General features: G+C 40.1%; 1 protein-coding gene across 1 annotated transcript in view; it reads left to right on the top strand.

The window, feature by feature from the left end:
* Window positions 1-16,671, top strand: part of frmd3 (FERM domain containing 3) — a 44,373-nt gene that overhangs the window by 207 nt on the left and 27,495 nt on the right. The window contains exon 2 of the mRNA XM_062998616.1: window positions 16,395-16,499. Coding sequence (XP_062854686.1) covers window positions 16,395-16,499 — 105 coding nt within the window. The remainder of the gene's footprint in view (window positions 1-16,394; window positions 16,500-16,671) is intronic.

Below are 16,671 nucleotides of genomic sequence, written 5' to 3'. Positions count from 1 at the left end.
CTGTGATTATTATTATTGTATTTATTATTACTGTGTGTGTGTGTGTGTGTGTGTGTGTGTGTGTGTGTGTGTGTGATGGCAGGTTGATGGATGAGGATGATGCACGTGTTTTCTTATAATCTGTGCGAGTACTCAGTGATGCTTTCTGTTTATACAGTAGATTGATGGGTCCTTGTTTTATTACTGACAATGTGCAGCAGTGTTGTTGGGATTTTAACACTTTAATATCAATGCTGTGAGATAAATAGTGCTCCAGCCAAACATGTAAAGCCAACAGCATGCTGTGATTCGAAGGTGTTCACTAATAAAAGACTGCATGGTGTATAAAACCTCTCTAGTCTCTAACTGTACACCTGTAACCAGTGCTAACTGGGTATGTGTGCCTATTTAAAAGGCCAAAATCCCAACAACACTGCTGTACCCACAGCAGGTACAGAGGTAGAGCTTTGGGCTATTATGTGGAAGGTTGCCGGTTTAAATCCAGGCTCTGCTGTGCAGCCACTGTTGGTCCCTTGAGCAAGGTCTGCAACCCTGTCTGCTCCAGGGGTGCCGTACAATGACTGACTCTGCGCTCTGACCCCTGCTTTCAAACAAGCTTAGTGGTTAAGGCCCTTAACCCTCAATTGCTTAGACTGTATACTGTCAGAGCTGTAAGTGTGCTAAATGTTGAAAATGTAAAATGTAATACACTCATAACAGAACAACACACTACCATGTTATTGTTAAGTTTGTGTCAATGCTGAGAATGATTCACAAACTAAACATCATTTGGTAGGTCAGGGTCCTTTGGGTGTCCCTTTCCAGAGAGGGTAGAACTGGTTGACAAAGTATACAGTGTGACATACACACTACAGTTAGTATTTTATTGATATATAGTAGGTGTAGCTCATAACATGGCCAATGAATGTACATTCAAGACGGGTGTATCTGTTATATACACTGATCAGCCATAACATTAAAACCACCTCCTTGTTTCTACACTCCCTGTCGGTTTTATCAGCTCCACTTACCATATAGAAGCACTTTGTAGTTCTACAATTACTGACTGTAGTCCATCTGTTTCTCTACATACTTTTTTAACCTGCTTTCACCCTGTTCTTCAATGGTCAGGACCCCCAGGGACTTAAATGGTCATAGGACCACCACAGAGCAGGTATTATTTAGGTGGTGGATCATTCTCAGCACTGCAGTGACACTGACATGGTGGTGGTGTGTTAGTGTTGTGTGCTGGTATGAGTGGATCAGACAAAGCAGTGCTGCTGGAGTTTTTAAATACCGTGTCCACTCACTGTCCAGTCTATTAGACACTCCTACCTAGTTGGTCCACCTTGTAGACGTAAATTCTACTCGCTCATCTATTGCTGCTGTTTGAGTTGGTCATCTTCTAGACCATCATCAGTGGTCACAGGACGCTGCCCACGGGGTGCTGTTGGCTGGATATTTTTTGTTAGTGGACTATTCTCAGTCCAGCAGTGACAGTGAGGTGTTTAAAAACTCCAGCAGCACTGCTGTGTCTGATCCACTCATACCAGCACAACACACACTAACACACCACCACCATGTCAGTGTCACTGCAGTGCTGAGAATGATTCACCACCCAAATAATACCTGCTCTGTAGGGGTCCTGAGGGGGTCCTGGCCATTGAACAACATCATGAAAGGGGGATAACAAAGCATGCAGAGAAACAGATAGACTACAGTCAGTAATTGTAGAACTACAAAGTGCTTCTATATGGTAAGTGGAGCTGATAAAATGGACAGTGTGTGTAGAAACAAGGAGGTGGTTTAAATGTTATGGTTGAACAGAATTCAGTCCTATAAATCAGTGACTGATGGAAAACCTGCATCTGTCCACTTGGTAAGGGAGTAGAAACTTTGAAAAGACAAATGGACTTTTTGCTTTCTTTACTTTCTATCTACAGATTTGAGCAGATTCAGCCTCAACATCACAAAGTACAAGTAGTAGAACATGATGCACTGAGTATACAAGTTCATTCCTAAATCTTTCTCCATCTTTTTAAAGTTTTATATATAGATACATATGTACCATTACCTCAGGACCATTCTTCTACTTTGTGCATTTTTGGGTAAAAGTAAAACCATTTTGTTTCAGTCTAATAAATGTTTTAGACCGTCTGAAGGCCATAATGGCTTTTTATCCTGTGATGGATTTGTTATGCATATTTCATGACTATTCATACTTCTCCATGCTTTCTTCTCCATCTGCTACTTTTTCCTATGATCTAAACATTTGAACATGAACATGGACACTGTAGAGTTCATCAATTAGATATTGATGAAATGTGTTAGATCTCCTGTTTACAGAGATTTAGAGATCTTCTGAGAACAGAAACAGTTCATTTATTTATTTATGTTCACTAAACCGCTTCATTCCGGCTATGGTTCTGTTGGGTTCTGCACCACCTGGAATATAACCTGCGCAGATCAGCCACACTTACCTGTTTACTCACATACTTATCACAAGAGGAGGTGGAATGAAACTGGAGTACCCAGAGGAAACCCATGTGGATATATGGTGTAAGCATACAAACAGTGATCCAATCTAATCAAGGCTCTCAGGTCCCATGTTGCTGTGCAGCACTCAGTCTTCCAGCAGTGTACCTGTGCCGCTGTGAATCGCAAAGCCTGTCTACAACCTGATGGTTATCAGAGTTTGCAGCCTGATCTCATAACAAAGTTAGTATTTGTATTAATTTATTCATTTGCATTAATCGATTCATCCTGGTCAGGGTTGTGGTTGATACAGCGCAGTTGGAAAACGCTAATTTGCAAAGCTGGAATACACACGGAACAAAACAACAGCAGCCCAAAGTGGAGAGAGGATAGAACAGATAGGCAAGCGTGTTTGTCGGAGCAGAGAACACCACTCTACACGCAATCGCCAAGAAAGACAGAACAGGAAGGTGATCGAGAGGAAACACAGGTAGCCATGCGATTGCCCCATAAGGGCATAATCACCAAAATCCCAAGTGATTGTAATACAGAACAGAAAAGCACAGAGGTAGAAGAAGGTTGCCACAGCTGCATGATCCACCAGCAAGTGACAACTCAAGCAAAACACAAGGTAGAGACATGGAACTCAGTAAAACCATTTGTGGCTGTAAAAAAAATTCAACTTGCTTCTATGATGGAACTGTCATGGCAGCAGCATGCGAGAAATGCCATTTATGCCATCATCAATGTATTTAAAAGAGACAACAATAAAAAACAAAAGAGCATTGTGAGAGAGCATGGTGAGAGCCAATGGGAAAAGACAGACAGGTCCTTGAATCAGACCTTCAGCCTGGCGTATTAGTGTATAAAAGTGTGCACTCAAAACAGAGGCAGAAAATTAGAGGACTTGGCAAAATTGTGGGTCACGAGTCTGGAAAATAAAGATCCTTGCCCGGCTGTAGCAAGTATTGCTCAATGAGGTGCAGAGACTGCCCTTGAAGTGCTGATCAACGGAACCTTACATCAGTCTTACAAGTAAAAGAAAATCTTTACTATACATGCTAGAATAAGCTTTAACAGCTCAAGCTGGACAGCCATGGCTTTGCTGTTTTCATCTAGTTCTGACTGCTTTCTAGGCTAAAATATGTTTACCAATGTTATGCACTTGTGTCCTGCCTGGCTCCTCTGTCCACCCCACATTACAACAGTGTTCTACCTGCTGTAACAAGCATTCTGCCAGTCCAACCCCCTTCAGCATTTTCTTTTTACCACATTATAATAGTTTCTACCAGCTCTTAACAGCTTTGTACCAGTAGGGGTTTGCACCCACTCATTTACTCATTCACACATTGGAATTGAAATTTATAAATAAAATGTGTGTTTGTGAGGCACCAACATTTATATTTTTTAGATTTTGGCATTTGTTCGAAGCTTTTAGGCAGTGAGTGGATAAACATACAGTTTATATGGTTGTGGCCAAATACAGCCCAAGCTATTAGTTCTTTATGGTCTTTGGTGGGGCTTGAACCAGCATCATTGGATTACTGTTTCAGTACCTTAGCCATTAACCTACCACCGCCACCAAGGTATCCGGTTCCATCATAGTGCCACCCGTAATTCTATTTAGAGTAATTACGATGGCACTTAAAAGTAGCATATCACTAATGACATGCTTTTACCACCAGATGATGGACATTATCTTCTGCATATTCTGCCTGACTCAGACATTGCTTTATGGATTAATAGTGCTGGCAACAGGAAGCAATTAATCATCATTCAGCTTTCTGAAAACAACACTTCAGACACCTTGTACTCTACTAATTATTACTGCTGTACAGCATAAAAAGGATTGTTAGGAAACTGACCTCATAATGTATTCTGACTCATCAACATTACCACAGACATCACTGATGCTGCGTGTAAGTCATTTTTAGTTCCGGCTTGTGTCAGAGGCGTTTTACCTTCTGTCTTTTCTTTACTAAAGCAAATGCTGCTCTATCTGATGCAACTATGGACTGTCTCAGTCAAACCTGAAATAAAGGGTTTAGGTAGTTAGCTGACCTGGACCTGAAGAAGCAAAAGCTGTCTGACTGAAGAAAAAACTAATGACTCTATTACAGAGCAGAGCTACACAACATGACGTACACGCAGGATCTAGTGTAAAGATCAGAAGCTGAACAATGTTTATTATTAAAACCTGTTATTTTCAGGATGGTTTTCAGGCTGTATTTCTTATATGGCCTCTGTAGCACTGCAGTGACACTGACATGGTGGTGGTGTGTTAGTGTGTGTTGTGCTGGTATGAGTGGATCAGACACAGCAGCACTGATGGACTGAGAATAGTCCACCAACCAAAAATATCCAGCCAACAGCGCCCCGTGTGCAGCGTCCTGTCACCACTGATGAAGGTCTAGAAGATGACCAACTCAAACAGCAGCAATAGATGAGCGATCGTCTCTGACTTTACATCTACAAGGTGGACCAACTAGGTAGGAGTTTCTAATAGAGTGGACAGTGAGTGGACACGGTATTTAAAAACTCCAGCAGCGCTGCTGTGTCTGATCCACTCATACCAGCACAACACACACTAACACACCACCACCATGTCAGTGTCACCCGAATTATACCTGCTCTGTGGTGGTCCTGACCATTGAAGAACAGCATGTTCTCTATGTGGTAAGTGGAGCTGATAAAACAAGCTGGGATATGTAAAAAAAAGAATTCCGTTGTACTGTACACTGTACACATTCTATTAGCTGACTTAAACATAACATAGTGTTTGCTATTGTCATGCATCAACCACTTTGTACTGTGCATTTAGGTTAGTTTTATTTTCTAATTACTGACCAGTTATATTAATATAACAGATGAAGCAGAGGTAAAGAACATTTATACACAAGTGTGTTATGTCCTTATTACAGGACAATGCAAAAATGGCTGTAGAACACTGAGACCAAGTCAAGTGATGTGTTTCACAAAATTGAGTTTTTTTAATTTATTTGCAAATTAGGCTGGTTATTGACAAATCTCATTGATTTGCTTTGATTGATCAAATCATCCTAACAAATGGCACAAGTGTCCACAGTAATCCCCTCACAGCTCCCATGTGGCAGTGTTTTGGTGCATGTGAATAAAGTATAACCACTGTCATGTATTGGAAGTTTATGACTAGTTAGGTTTTTTAATATTCTTCCTAATTTGGCATGGTCTGATTTATTAGTGTGTAACAAACAGGTTATACAATCCTTATTAGTCTTTGACCAGTGTATTAAATCAAGCAATATTGTCCTGATTGATGTTTGACTCATCTGTGCACCCATCCTGGATTGAGGTACTAAGCTGTAATTTTATTGAACAGTTTTTCTTCGTGTCGTTCTTCAGTTATTCATTACACTTCTCTATAATCTGCTAGATCGTTCGGTATTTGCTAGGCTCAGCAGTATGTTTTGCTTCTTAACGATGTACAGAGTTGATTACTGCGACGAATAATGTTTTTCCTGTGTTCATTCATTCACTTGTTTTAATATATTGACAATTAGTCACCTGAATTCATTAGGCTACATTCTTCTTCACATTAATTAACAGGATTAAAAAGCCCAAGTTGTGGTTGGGGTAGTAAAGACTTAAAATGGAGTGACTGGCCAAAAAGGTGCTATCTTACTTTCTTTTACTATTATTTAGTCATTGCCAATTCCACCTTGTAGTCTTCTTTATCACAGCTCATATACCACTCAAGGGTGAGAGCTATTGTGTTTGTAAACAAATAGGAATTCACTACATTTTTGACATTACAATATACAATGATCAGCCATAACATTAAAACCACCTCCTTGTTTCTACACTCACTGTCTATTTTATCAGCCCCACTTACCATATAGAAGCACTTTGAAGTTCTACAATTACTGACTGTAGTCTATCTATTTATCTACATACCTTTTTAACCTGCTTTCACCCTGTTCTTCAATGGTCAGGACCACCACAGAGCAGGTATTATTTAGGTGGTGGGTCATTCTCAGCACTGCAGTGACACTGACATGGTGGTGGTGTGTTAGTGTGTGTTGTGCTGGTATGAGTGGATCAGACACAGCAGCACTGCTGGAGTTTTTAAATACCGTGTCCACTCACTGTCCACTCTATTAGACACTCCTACCTAGTTGGTCCACCTTGTAGATGTAAAGTCAGAGACGATCACTCATCTATTGCTGCTGTTTGAGTTGGTCATCTTCTAGACCTTCATCAGTATCAGTATAACTCTGTATTTTGAAAATACTTTCTGTGCTTTATTTGAAAACCTTTTTACTGCAACATTCAACTTATATTCATCATTTTTACTCACATCAAAATGTTATTTGCTTCTTTCCCTGAGTGTAAAATATTAAATTTCCTTTAAAGTTCATATCAAAGCGAGGCAGTGTTCAGTTCTCAAAATTTCACTGGTGTCTCTTGGGGCCAAGAGCTCTTCCCGGTTCTTTATTAACTGGAGCCGCTCCCAGTATCCACGTCTGACTCAGCAAACATGCCCTAACCATATGGGGGAAGTGACAAATGAACATAGTCAACATGGCAACAGAACCATCTGACTGTGTGACGTTCGCTTATTCACACAGTGCTGTTTACCTTAGAGAGTTTACGGAACGATAAATTACACAGTAAAACTAAAGTATGTCTGTAACAGGAGATTAAACCTGCTCTAAGGTTCTGTTCAGTGACTTACTGACTTTTATATTTGGACAAATTTCAGTTTTTGTGCAAGGACAGACTGAAATGAATATTCATTTGGGATGGACATTTTTTCCACTGACAATATAATATATATACACTGACTAGGCATAACATTATGACCACTGACAGGTGAAGTGAATAACACTGATTATCTCTTTATCACGGCACCTGTTAGTAGGTGGGTTTTATTAGGCAGCAAGTGAACATTTTATCCTCAAAGTTGATGTGTTAGAAGCAGGAAAAATGGACAAGTGTAAGGATTTGAGCAAGTTTGACAAGGGCCAAATTGTGATCTCCAAAACTGCAGCTCTTGTGGGGTGTTCCCATTGTGCAGTGGTCAGTATCTATCAAAAGTGGTCCAAGGAAGGAACAGTGGTAAACCAGCGACGGGGTCATGGTCGGCCAAGTCTCATTGATGCATGTGGGAGTGAAGGCTGGCCTGTGTGGTCCGATCCAACAGACGAGCTACTGTAGCTCGAAGTTAATGCTGGTTCTGATAGAAAGGTGTCAGAATACACAGAGCATCACAGTTACAGGGCTGTTTTGGCAGCAAAACGGAGACCAACACAATATTAGGAAGGTGGTCATAATGTTATGCTCGATCTGTGTATATCAATGTAATATTACTGTTCAAATACTGATAATCTTTAAGCAGTCCTACCAAGATCTCACAATATTTTTTGTAGATGTTCTGGATTGAAGTGCTTGGTTTTTGAAGTGATTGCATTTGGATATTTATGTTTTAATGTATTTATTAGGATTTTAACTCACATTTACACACTTTATTTATATTCATGACAGAACAGGTAGTTACGGGTTACACAAGATTCATCAGTTCACAAGTTTAATGTCAAACACAGCCATGGACAATTTTGTATCTCTAATTCTAGATTAAATAAACTAGATAAAATAAAAAGTTTAGGACCTAATCTGACTTTATCCGAAATAGTCTTTTTTCATTGCTAGCTGCATTCTAATCATAATAATAATAATTTGTGTGAATCTTACATACATCACTGACACTGAAATGAAATTTCAGACTCTCTAAAGCTGTATTTTGACTTTAGTCAGCACACGACTTTGCCCGGGCGACCTGTCCTTACTATTCCTGGAAGAACACATTTCATATCATTGACTAAACATTTCTATTTTTACATTTCACTGAGTCTGAATTGCTTCACATGCAGAAATGTATCTCTCCATTCGGTTCTCCGGTCACGGGAACAAAAATATTCAGTGACCGGGCATTTTTTATTAGGCTGTAAATAGATGCCATGCTATTGTTTTCTTTCATTGAGTGCTTTGATTTTTTTTGCTAAGAGTGACTGAAGGGAGGATAAGAAGGATCAAGATTATAGGTGGGGGAGGGGAAAGAGGATGAAGGGAAAAGATGGACTGAAGGTGGAGGACATGGGAGTGATGGGATGAATGATTGCTCACAGACGTGTCAGGCATACAGACTCGAGTGCGAATGCTGTGGTTCTTTATTATGAACGTTTTTATTTATATTCTATTTATATATTATATTCTGGGTGAGTTCAGTGGTTCAAAAGCTATAAGCACTGGTCTACAAAGATGTGGAGACCTTAAATCAAGTGAGTCATATAAATGCATCATCCATTATAATTTTGACAAATGGCAAGAACATGTGTGACGTACATCAGGAAAATGTTAAGGTCTAAATGGGTCCACTTAGGTGAAAATGGCACTCGGCCATCCACGTGATGTAAAAGAAAATGTGACTCATCAGACCAGACCACCTTCTTCCATTGCTCTGTGTCTCAATGCTCACATGACCATTGTTGGCGCTTTCGGCGGTAAAAGGAAACGTGATTCATCAGACCAGGCCACCTTCTTTCATTGCTCCGTGGTCTAGTTGCATGGGCACACTGACCATACACAACAACCTGCAATGCACTATGTATTCTGACACCTTTCTATCAGAACCAGCATTAACTTCTTCAGCAATTCGAGCTACAGTAGCTCGTCTGTTGGATCAGACCACATGGGCCAGCCTTTGCTCCGCTGCTTTCAGTTTTTTGGTACTGTGATCATACAACCAGTACCTCCAGTGTTGATTTGCTATATTATATTTATCCTCTCCTTCTCTTCACAACAAGGGTGATATAAGGATATAATGCCATGACCTAATAAGTTTCTACTGTAATGGCCCTTGTCAAACTCGCTCAAATCCCCAAGCATTATTGCCAATAAAATGTAAGCGCACTATTTAATTTTCTGTTTAATGTAAGTGTATGCTGTGTCAATATCCTGGAGTGGCTTTAGCAGTGTACAGATCTAAATCACATAGAAAATCTTTAGTGGTATTTAAAGAAAAGCAGCCATCAAACCTCCATCAAATGAGTTGAAAGCTTTTTCAAGAGACAAATGTGTGAAGATTTCACAACAGCTTGTCAGCACCTACCGAAAAGTTATAAAGGCAAAACATTTATTCCATGATTTTTTCTTTATTTATCTGGTGACGCTGTGTGTGAGTGTGATAGATTTTTCAAAAGACGACAGCATGTTCTGCCAGTGGGGACAAGTGACCCAGTACAAACACACACACACACACACACGCACACACACATTTACACACTGCGATGTCTTGCTGTGAGAGTGATGGTTGTAAGTGTGACATCATTTCTCCTTTTAAAATGAGCACACATGGTCAATGGGCATCATATTTCACTTTTCATGTTCCAGCACTTGTGATTTCACTGTAACAGGCTATTACAGCCTGCAGCTTCATTTTACACTTGATTTTACATGTGACTAGTGATAATTTAGACTAATAAATTGTTTTGAGATTTTTATTTGAAAAAAAAAATCACAGTTCTTCTGTACAGATTAAATTGGTTTTGTACAAAATAATTAGCAAACTAGATTTGGCACAATTATAACCATCTACTCTAAAAGATGTAGCAGTAACGGGCAACTTCACCTTCTTAGGTTTTTTGTGAATCTTTTAAAAATAGGACAAAAATCTGCTGGGATGGCTGCTCAGGTGACGCAGTGGTAAAAACATTTGTGGTGGGCAAACCAAATGTGTCCATTCTTAAAGACCCAACCAGATCTAGATGACATTAAAATAAGTCTCACATATGCCAATGGCCTTTTTCCCATCCCATCATGTGTGATTCTTTTTTACTCTTCTCAATTAAATGCAACAGGACCCCCCTCCCCCCAGGCTTACTGAGGTCCTCTGTTTCAGAACCAGTACTACTGGGAATTATGTTGATGTCTCTGTGTGCCTATTTATTAGGATGTGACACTATTGTGGTTTCAACATTGGATTTCACCACAAGACAAAAAATCTGCTGGGATAGCCGCTCATGTGGCGCAGAGGTAAAAACACACGCTAGCGCACCAGATCTGGGATTTCGAATACATCGTATTGAATCTCAGCTCTGCCATCCGGCTGGGCTGAGCGGCCACATGAACAACGATTGGCCTGTTGTTCATATAGGGGTGGGGTATTAAGCCGGATAGGCACTCCTCATAACTGATGCGCTACGACCTCCGCTGGCTGATTGATGGTGCCTGCAAAGAGGCGGGGAAAGAGTGCGGATCAGGGTGTGTCTCTCCCTACACAGGGCTGATTCGCATATATGCACTCGCCTTGTGTGGGTGACAAAATGCATACAGCTGCTGCCCACGTGTCGGAGGGGGCGTGGGTTAGCTTTGTTCTAATTAAATCAGAGTGGGGGTCGGCAATAGTGGAGAGGAAGTGTGACGGGCAATTGTATGCGCTAAAAATTTAAATATATATAAAAAATCTGCTGGGATAAAATTATACATACTCAGTTAAATCAAGGTATGATTTTGAAATGCAAAGTCAAATACAAAATGCAAAGTCAAACAATAATGTAAATTTTATTGTTTTAAATGCTTATAAATGGGTGCGGCTCATCTCCTCCCACTGACCTCATATTTATATTTCGTTCTGTCTTGGCCTTGTCCCTTATTTGCTCCTGTGTCATCGTCCTTTCAGTGTAACCACAGCTGTTATCCCACACCATTTCAAAGTCAGAAAAAAATCAATGTCAGTCCCAACCCCCCTCTCTGCAGCCAGCGGTAAGACTTATAGAGCATGACGAAGACGTCTTTCAAACGTCAATGAGGAAAAACAGAGTGGAGGCTGTTCTTGCTGCAAAGAAAAATGCTATACTATATTAATACTCGTGGGTTTTGAATGGAAAGTCCAACAAGCTTGTGATCATTTGCATTCAGACGTATCTGTTTACACAATGCTTTTTGTGTCTTTCTTTATCTCTGTCTGGGACATTAACAGGTTTCACAGGTTTCTCTACATCCCATTAACAAATGGCTTGTTTTTCATCTCCAGTCCCGCTGAGTATCACTTATAATTAATACACCATGTGTGCATTAATTACAGTAAGTCTTATCAGGTCATGATATTTAATCCTCATATCTCACAGTCACTTGTTCAGAGGGAAGAGAAGGAGAGGATAGATAGAATAAAGCAAAATCAGCGCTGGAGGTTTGGGTTGCAGGCTTTACTGGTACTAAAAGAGAGCGGTTCTCAACCTTTTTTTCTCTTAGACCCTCTGTGTTAAAAAATGTCATGAGAAATGTAATGAATTTATTATGAAGGTATATTATCTTGGTATGTTCTGATTTTGGTTGATGTACTGGGTTTACTTCTAGTGGTTTACTTCAGTGGGATCTGCATCAACAACTGAATAGGTATCTTTCATAGTCACCACCTGTTGACCTTTGCAAATTTGTGGTGGGCAAACCTTTCTCAAAGTCCATTCTAAACCCAACCTCTGCAGGTTAAAATAGATCTATATAACATTAAAGGAAATCTTACATATGCCAGTGGCCCTTTTCCCGTCCCATCATGTATGATTCTTTTTTACTTTTTTTAATTAAATGCAACAGGACTCCCCCTCCCAACCCCCCATCCCAGCTCACTGAGGCCCTCGGTTGAGAACCACTGTTTTACCATGCCTTTTTTCAAAGCGACTTACAGTACTGTGACAGCACACAGTCTGAGCAATTGAGGGTTAAGGGCCTGCTCAAGAGCCCAACGGCAGCAACCTGGCAGTGGTGGAACTTGAACCAGTGACCTTCTGATTACTATTCCAGTACCTTAAACGCTAGGCTACAACGTCTTGATGTCTCTGTGTGATTATCAATTACAAGAAGAAGTAATGTAGCTACATGTTAGGATGTGATGCTGTTGTGGTTGTAACAATGGATTTCACCAGAAGGTTAGCACCACCCCACTAGCTGTTACATTTAAACAAATTATGAAGTAAATTGGATATATATATATATATATATATATATATATATATATATATATACTGTATTTTACCTAAAACATAAATTTATTATAAAGAGGTGTGTTTTGTAAAACAACTAGGGTATTAAATAATTATGCATGTTTTTCCTTATTATTATCATTAATGCAAGATTTTACTGTGTAAGTAAATTTGGGGCGTTTAGTATGCACCCCAGAAGAAGTGATCTTTCCTGCATTCTTAGCCAATACTGACTCAGTTAAATAAAGGTGTGAAATCACTATGCTCTTGGTGCAAGCAGGAAACACAGAGAATCGAAGCCATATTTTACATTAGTACATTCTCCAGGATGAAAAACACAAATGGTGAAATGCTGCTTTAGATGTGCCATGAATTGCATTGATAACAGGTATGAATGTTCATATAGCAGTACATAATTACTGTCATAGATGGAAAGCACCAAGGTGAGGGGGGGTTGTTCAAGAAAAAATAAAGCATATATTGATTATTATTACAATAAAATTCAGAACCATTAATGCCCATTATCAGGGGTCTTTATAAACATCACACATTTATATGACATCACATTGTGGCAATTCCTTTAGCTTTAACGTTACTGAGAGAACTTGAGGCAAAATGCTTCAACCATTTTAACCTTATAAATGTTTTTAAGATGTCAGTGTCGCAGGTTAGTGGTTAGCTGCAATAAAACAACAGCAAGGTCAGACTGCATGCTGCAGAGGTACGAGCTGAGTAAGGCTACACGCTCAAGGAGGCATCCTGCATCAGCAAAACCAGTGTACGTACAAGAGTTCAGAAGAGTACAAAACACAGTACTTCATGGAGACAGAATAAATAATGCTAAAATAATAGTAACAAAAAATAATAATACAAATAATAATTCAATAAACAAAACAGACTGTTTAACCGAAACCAGATACATTTACAATTAAAATCAAATATTTACATCCAGGAACAGTTGTGGCTAGTTTGAAAGGACTATAAAAATATTTGGAGCCATGCTTCTTCCCATGGTCAAGCTGTCCCAAACTGTGACCACATACTGAAACATGTGTAACACTGTCCACAGTCAGGTGAGCTTCTTGCCAGTATGGGCACAAAACTGGAGCACCAGCTTGAAAATTACCACCTTAAAACTTGACTGTAGTTTGTTGCTGATCACTGGAACTAAGAGGGCCTTTTTAAAGCATAGTAGCCTTTAAGCTCATGATTGTATAAAGCTGGCGTGATTGTAAACAGAGTCTGGCAGGAAATAGACATCTGTAGTTTATTAAACGGGTAGATTATTGTGTATGATGTTCTAAGTTTTCTCTGTTTGGAAATAATTATTCTTACTGGACTTAAATCAAGCCTGACTCTTACTGTGGTTCGGTGAAGTCCTAGAGCCTTAGAAATGTCTTTGTAATACTGACCTTCTACAGGAATGACCTAAATCAAGCCTGATTCTTACTGTGGTTCGGTGGAGTCCTAGAGCCTTAGAAATGTCATTGTAATACTGACCTTCTACAGGAATGGCTTAAATCAAGCCTGGTTGTGTTCAGATAGGTACATGAACTAATTGTTGGAGTGACAAAGAAGACAGGGATGATATGTGTGTTGAATAACTTTGTTTTTGGCATTTTTCAGTACCTGTACTGAGTATTATAATACGATATTTAAATTTAGCAGACGCTTTTATCCAAAACAGTTATACAATTGATGGTTGAAAGCCTTGCCCAAGGGCCCAACATTGGCAACTTGGTGGGGCAAGTGGTGGGGATTGAACCAGCAACCTTCTGATTACTAGTCAGGTACCTTACCTGCTGAGCTGCCACTGCCGTGATATCAGTATTAAGTCAAAAATTAGAGTTCATTGCTAAGCATTTGACTACACAGTTTAGAGTCTGAGCAATTGAGGGTTAATGACCATGCTCTAGGGCCCAACAGCAGCAACCTGGCAGTGGTGGGGCTTAAACCAGTGACCTTCTGGTTACTAGTCCAGTACCTTAACCACTAGGCTACGGCTTGCCGACTACACCAACCATTTCTTTTCACCTTTCCCTCAAGAAGACTCTCAAGAAGGCCGTTTTTCTCTCTACCAGTATTGACAATCATATGATTCTGTTAAGTGCATATGTGAGCACCTCCTGTTAGTCCTAAACCTAATTTATGAACCACACCCATTTTAATCCAAGTATGGCTGCCTCCTTTCCACCAGAATGCTTTTCCGAGATTATATCATAGCTTGTGTAATAAGCTACAAGGTCAACGAGGCATGTTAAGCACAGACAGAGGTCCTCTGGCCTGTAAATCACGTTCTGTTAGCAGTGAATAGGACGAGGGTGGTGAGTTATGAGAAGGACGACTTTAACTCATCCCTGAAATCCATTTGGCGGTTAGTAGTCAGCGTCGATAAAGGCGACAGCAAGGTCAAACGGCCTGAAGATATGAGCTGAACAAAGCTACACGCTCCAGCAGTTCTGGTTGCCTGCATCAGCGGAACCAGGGATGAAACAGGAGTACAATGGACTGGAATGGAATGAGTTTTAGTCAGAGTGTTATAATAAAATGTATGATTACATTGGGTGAGCTGAAAACGAATAAGATTGTTAAATGTGTTAAACGTTTAATAAAGCACACACACATTTTAATATCTTTGTGGAGGTATTTAAATGAATCGCCTCTCTGGAGCAAGTCTGGAATGAGAGCAACTCCAAACCTAACTTGCTAAAAAATTTACAGTTTATATTTATGAGAAGTTTATGTCTGTATATTACCCAGTCAGGCTGGTGGTGCCACTGTGTCTGGGTTGGCACATTAGAACCCTGTGAGTTGTACAAATGCAAACACAAAGAAATACAATCGCACTGACTTACCCAGAGTCCAGATCCTCTTCACTGGACCTAACTTTGCCAGAAGGCCAAACTTCTTGATAAACCACTGGGACTGACAGATACAGACAACACACTTTGTATTGGAACTGACAGTCACAGACCAAACCTTCTTTAGTGGGACTGACAGGCACAAACACCACACGGAGACACAGATACTACACCTCTTTCATTGGGACTGACAGATACAGACAACACACCTTGTGTTGGAACCGATAGGTACAGACCACACCTTATTTTACTGGGACTGACAGGCACAGAGACCACACCTTCTTTTACTTGGACTGGGACAGATACAGAAACCTTTTCTTTAATTCTGAGTATCAATAAAGTGTCCGTCCGTCCGTCCATCCATCCATCCATCCATCCATCTATCTATCTATCACACCTCCTGTACTAGAACTGACAGATACAGAAACCTTTTTAAATTTTCAGTATCAATAAAGTATCTGTCCGTCCGTCTATCCATCTATCTGTCACACCTCCTGTACTAGGACCGACAGTTATAGAGACCACACCTTCTTTTACTGGGACTGACAGGCACAGAGACCACACCTTCTTTTACTGGGACTGACAGGCACAGAGACCACACCTCTTTCACTGGGACAGACAGACACAGAGACCACACCTCTTTCACTGGGACAGACAGACACAGAGACTACACCTTTTCTTCGGAACTGATAGGCACAGACCACACCTTCATCAGTGGGACTGACAGGCACAAACACCACTCCTTTACTGGGACTGACAAATACAGAGACCACACATTTTTTACTGGGACTGACAGGCACAGAGACCACACCTCCTGCACTGGGACTGATAGACTCAAACACTACACCTTTACTGTGACAGACACAGAGACCACACCTCATGACAGGCCCAAAGGCCACACATTAGTTTTGGTGTGGTAATGAAAGTGAGATCTCTTTTTTTTTTTTAACTCTTTTAACCTTAATAATGCCAACCAACCAAAGTGGCAAAACAAATGTATTTTAAACATGTATTTATGTCTACACTAATAGTAATGTTTGTTTGTCTTTTGTATTTTTTTCAGAGAGACACAAAAGGGCAGTTCCTGTTGGATCATGTGTGCAACCACTACAGTCTGCTGGAGAAGGATTACTTTGGCATCAGATATGTGGACCCTGAGAAACAGCGGGTACACACACACACACACACACACACACACACTATTAATACATATATTACACATCTATTAATGGAAAGGAACCACCATAAGACCACAAGTGAACAGATAGTATTTAGGTGTTGTTACTTATTTTTTACTTTTAGCACAGCAGTGATCTCCTTGAACACTTTGGATGCAGGCT

This window comes from Trichomycterus rosablanca, chromosome 7 (genome assembly GCF_030014385.1).
Source record: "Trichomycterus rosablanca isolate fTriRos1 chromosome 7, fTriRos1.hap1, whole genome shotgun sequence".
In the NCBI taxonomy this organism is placed as follows: Eukaryota; Metazoa; Chordata; class Actinopteri; order Siluriformes; family Trichomycteridae; genus Trichomycterus; species Trichomycterus rosablanca.
The sequence above is the reverse complement of the archived record's forward strand: the minus strand, read 5'-3'. Positions and strand labels throughout refer to the sequence as shown.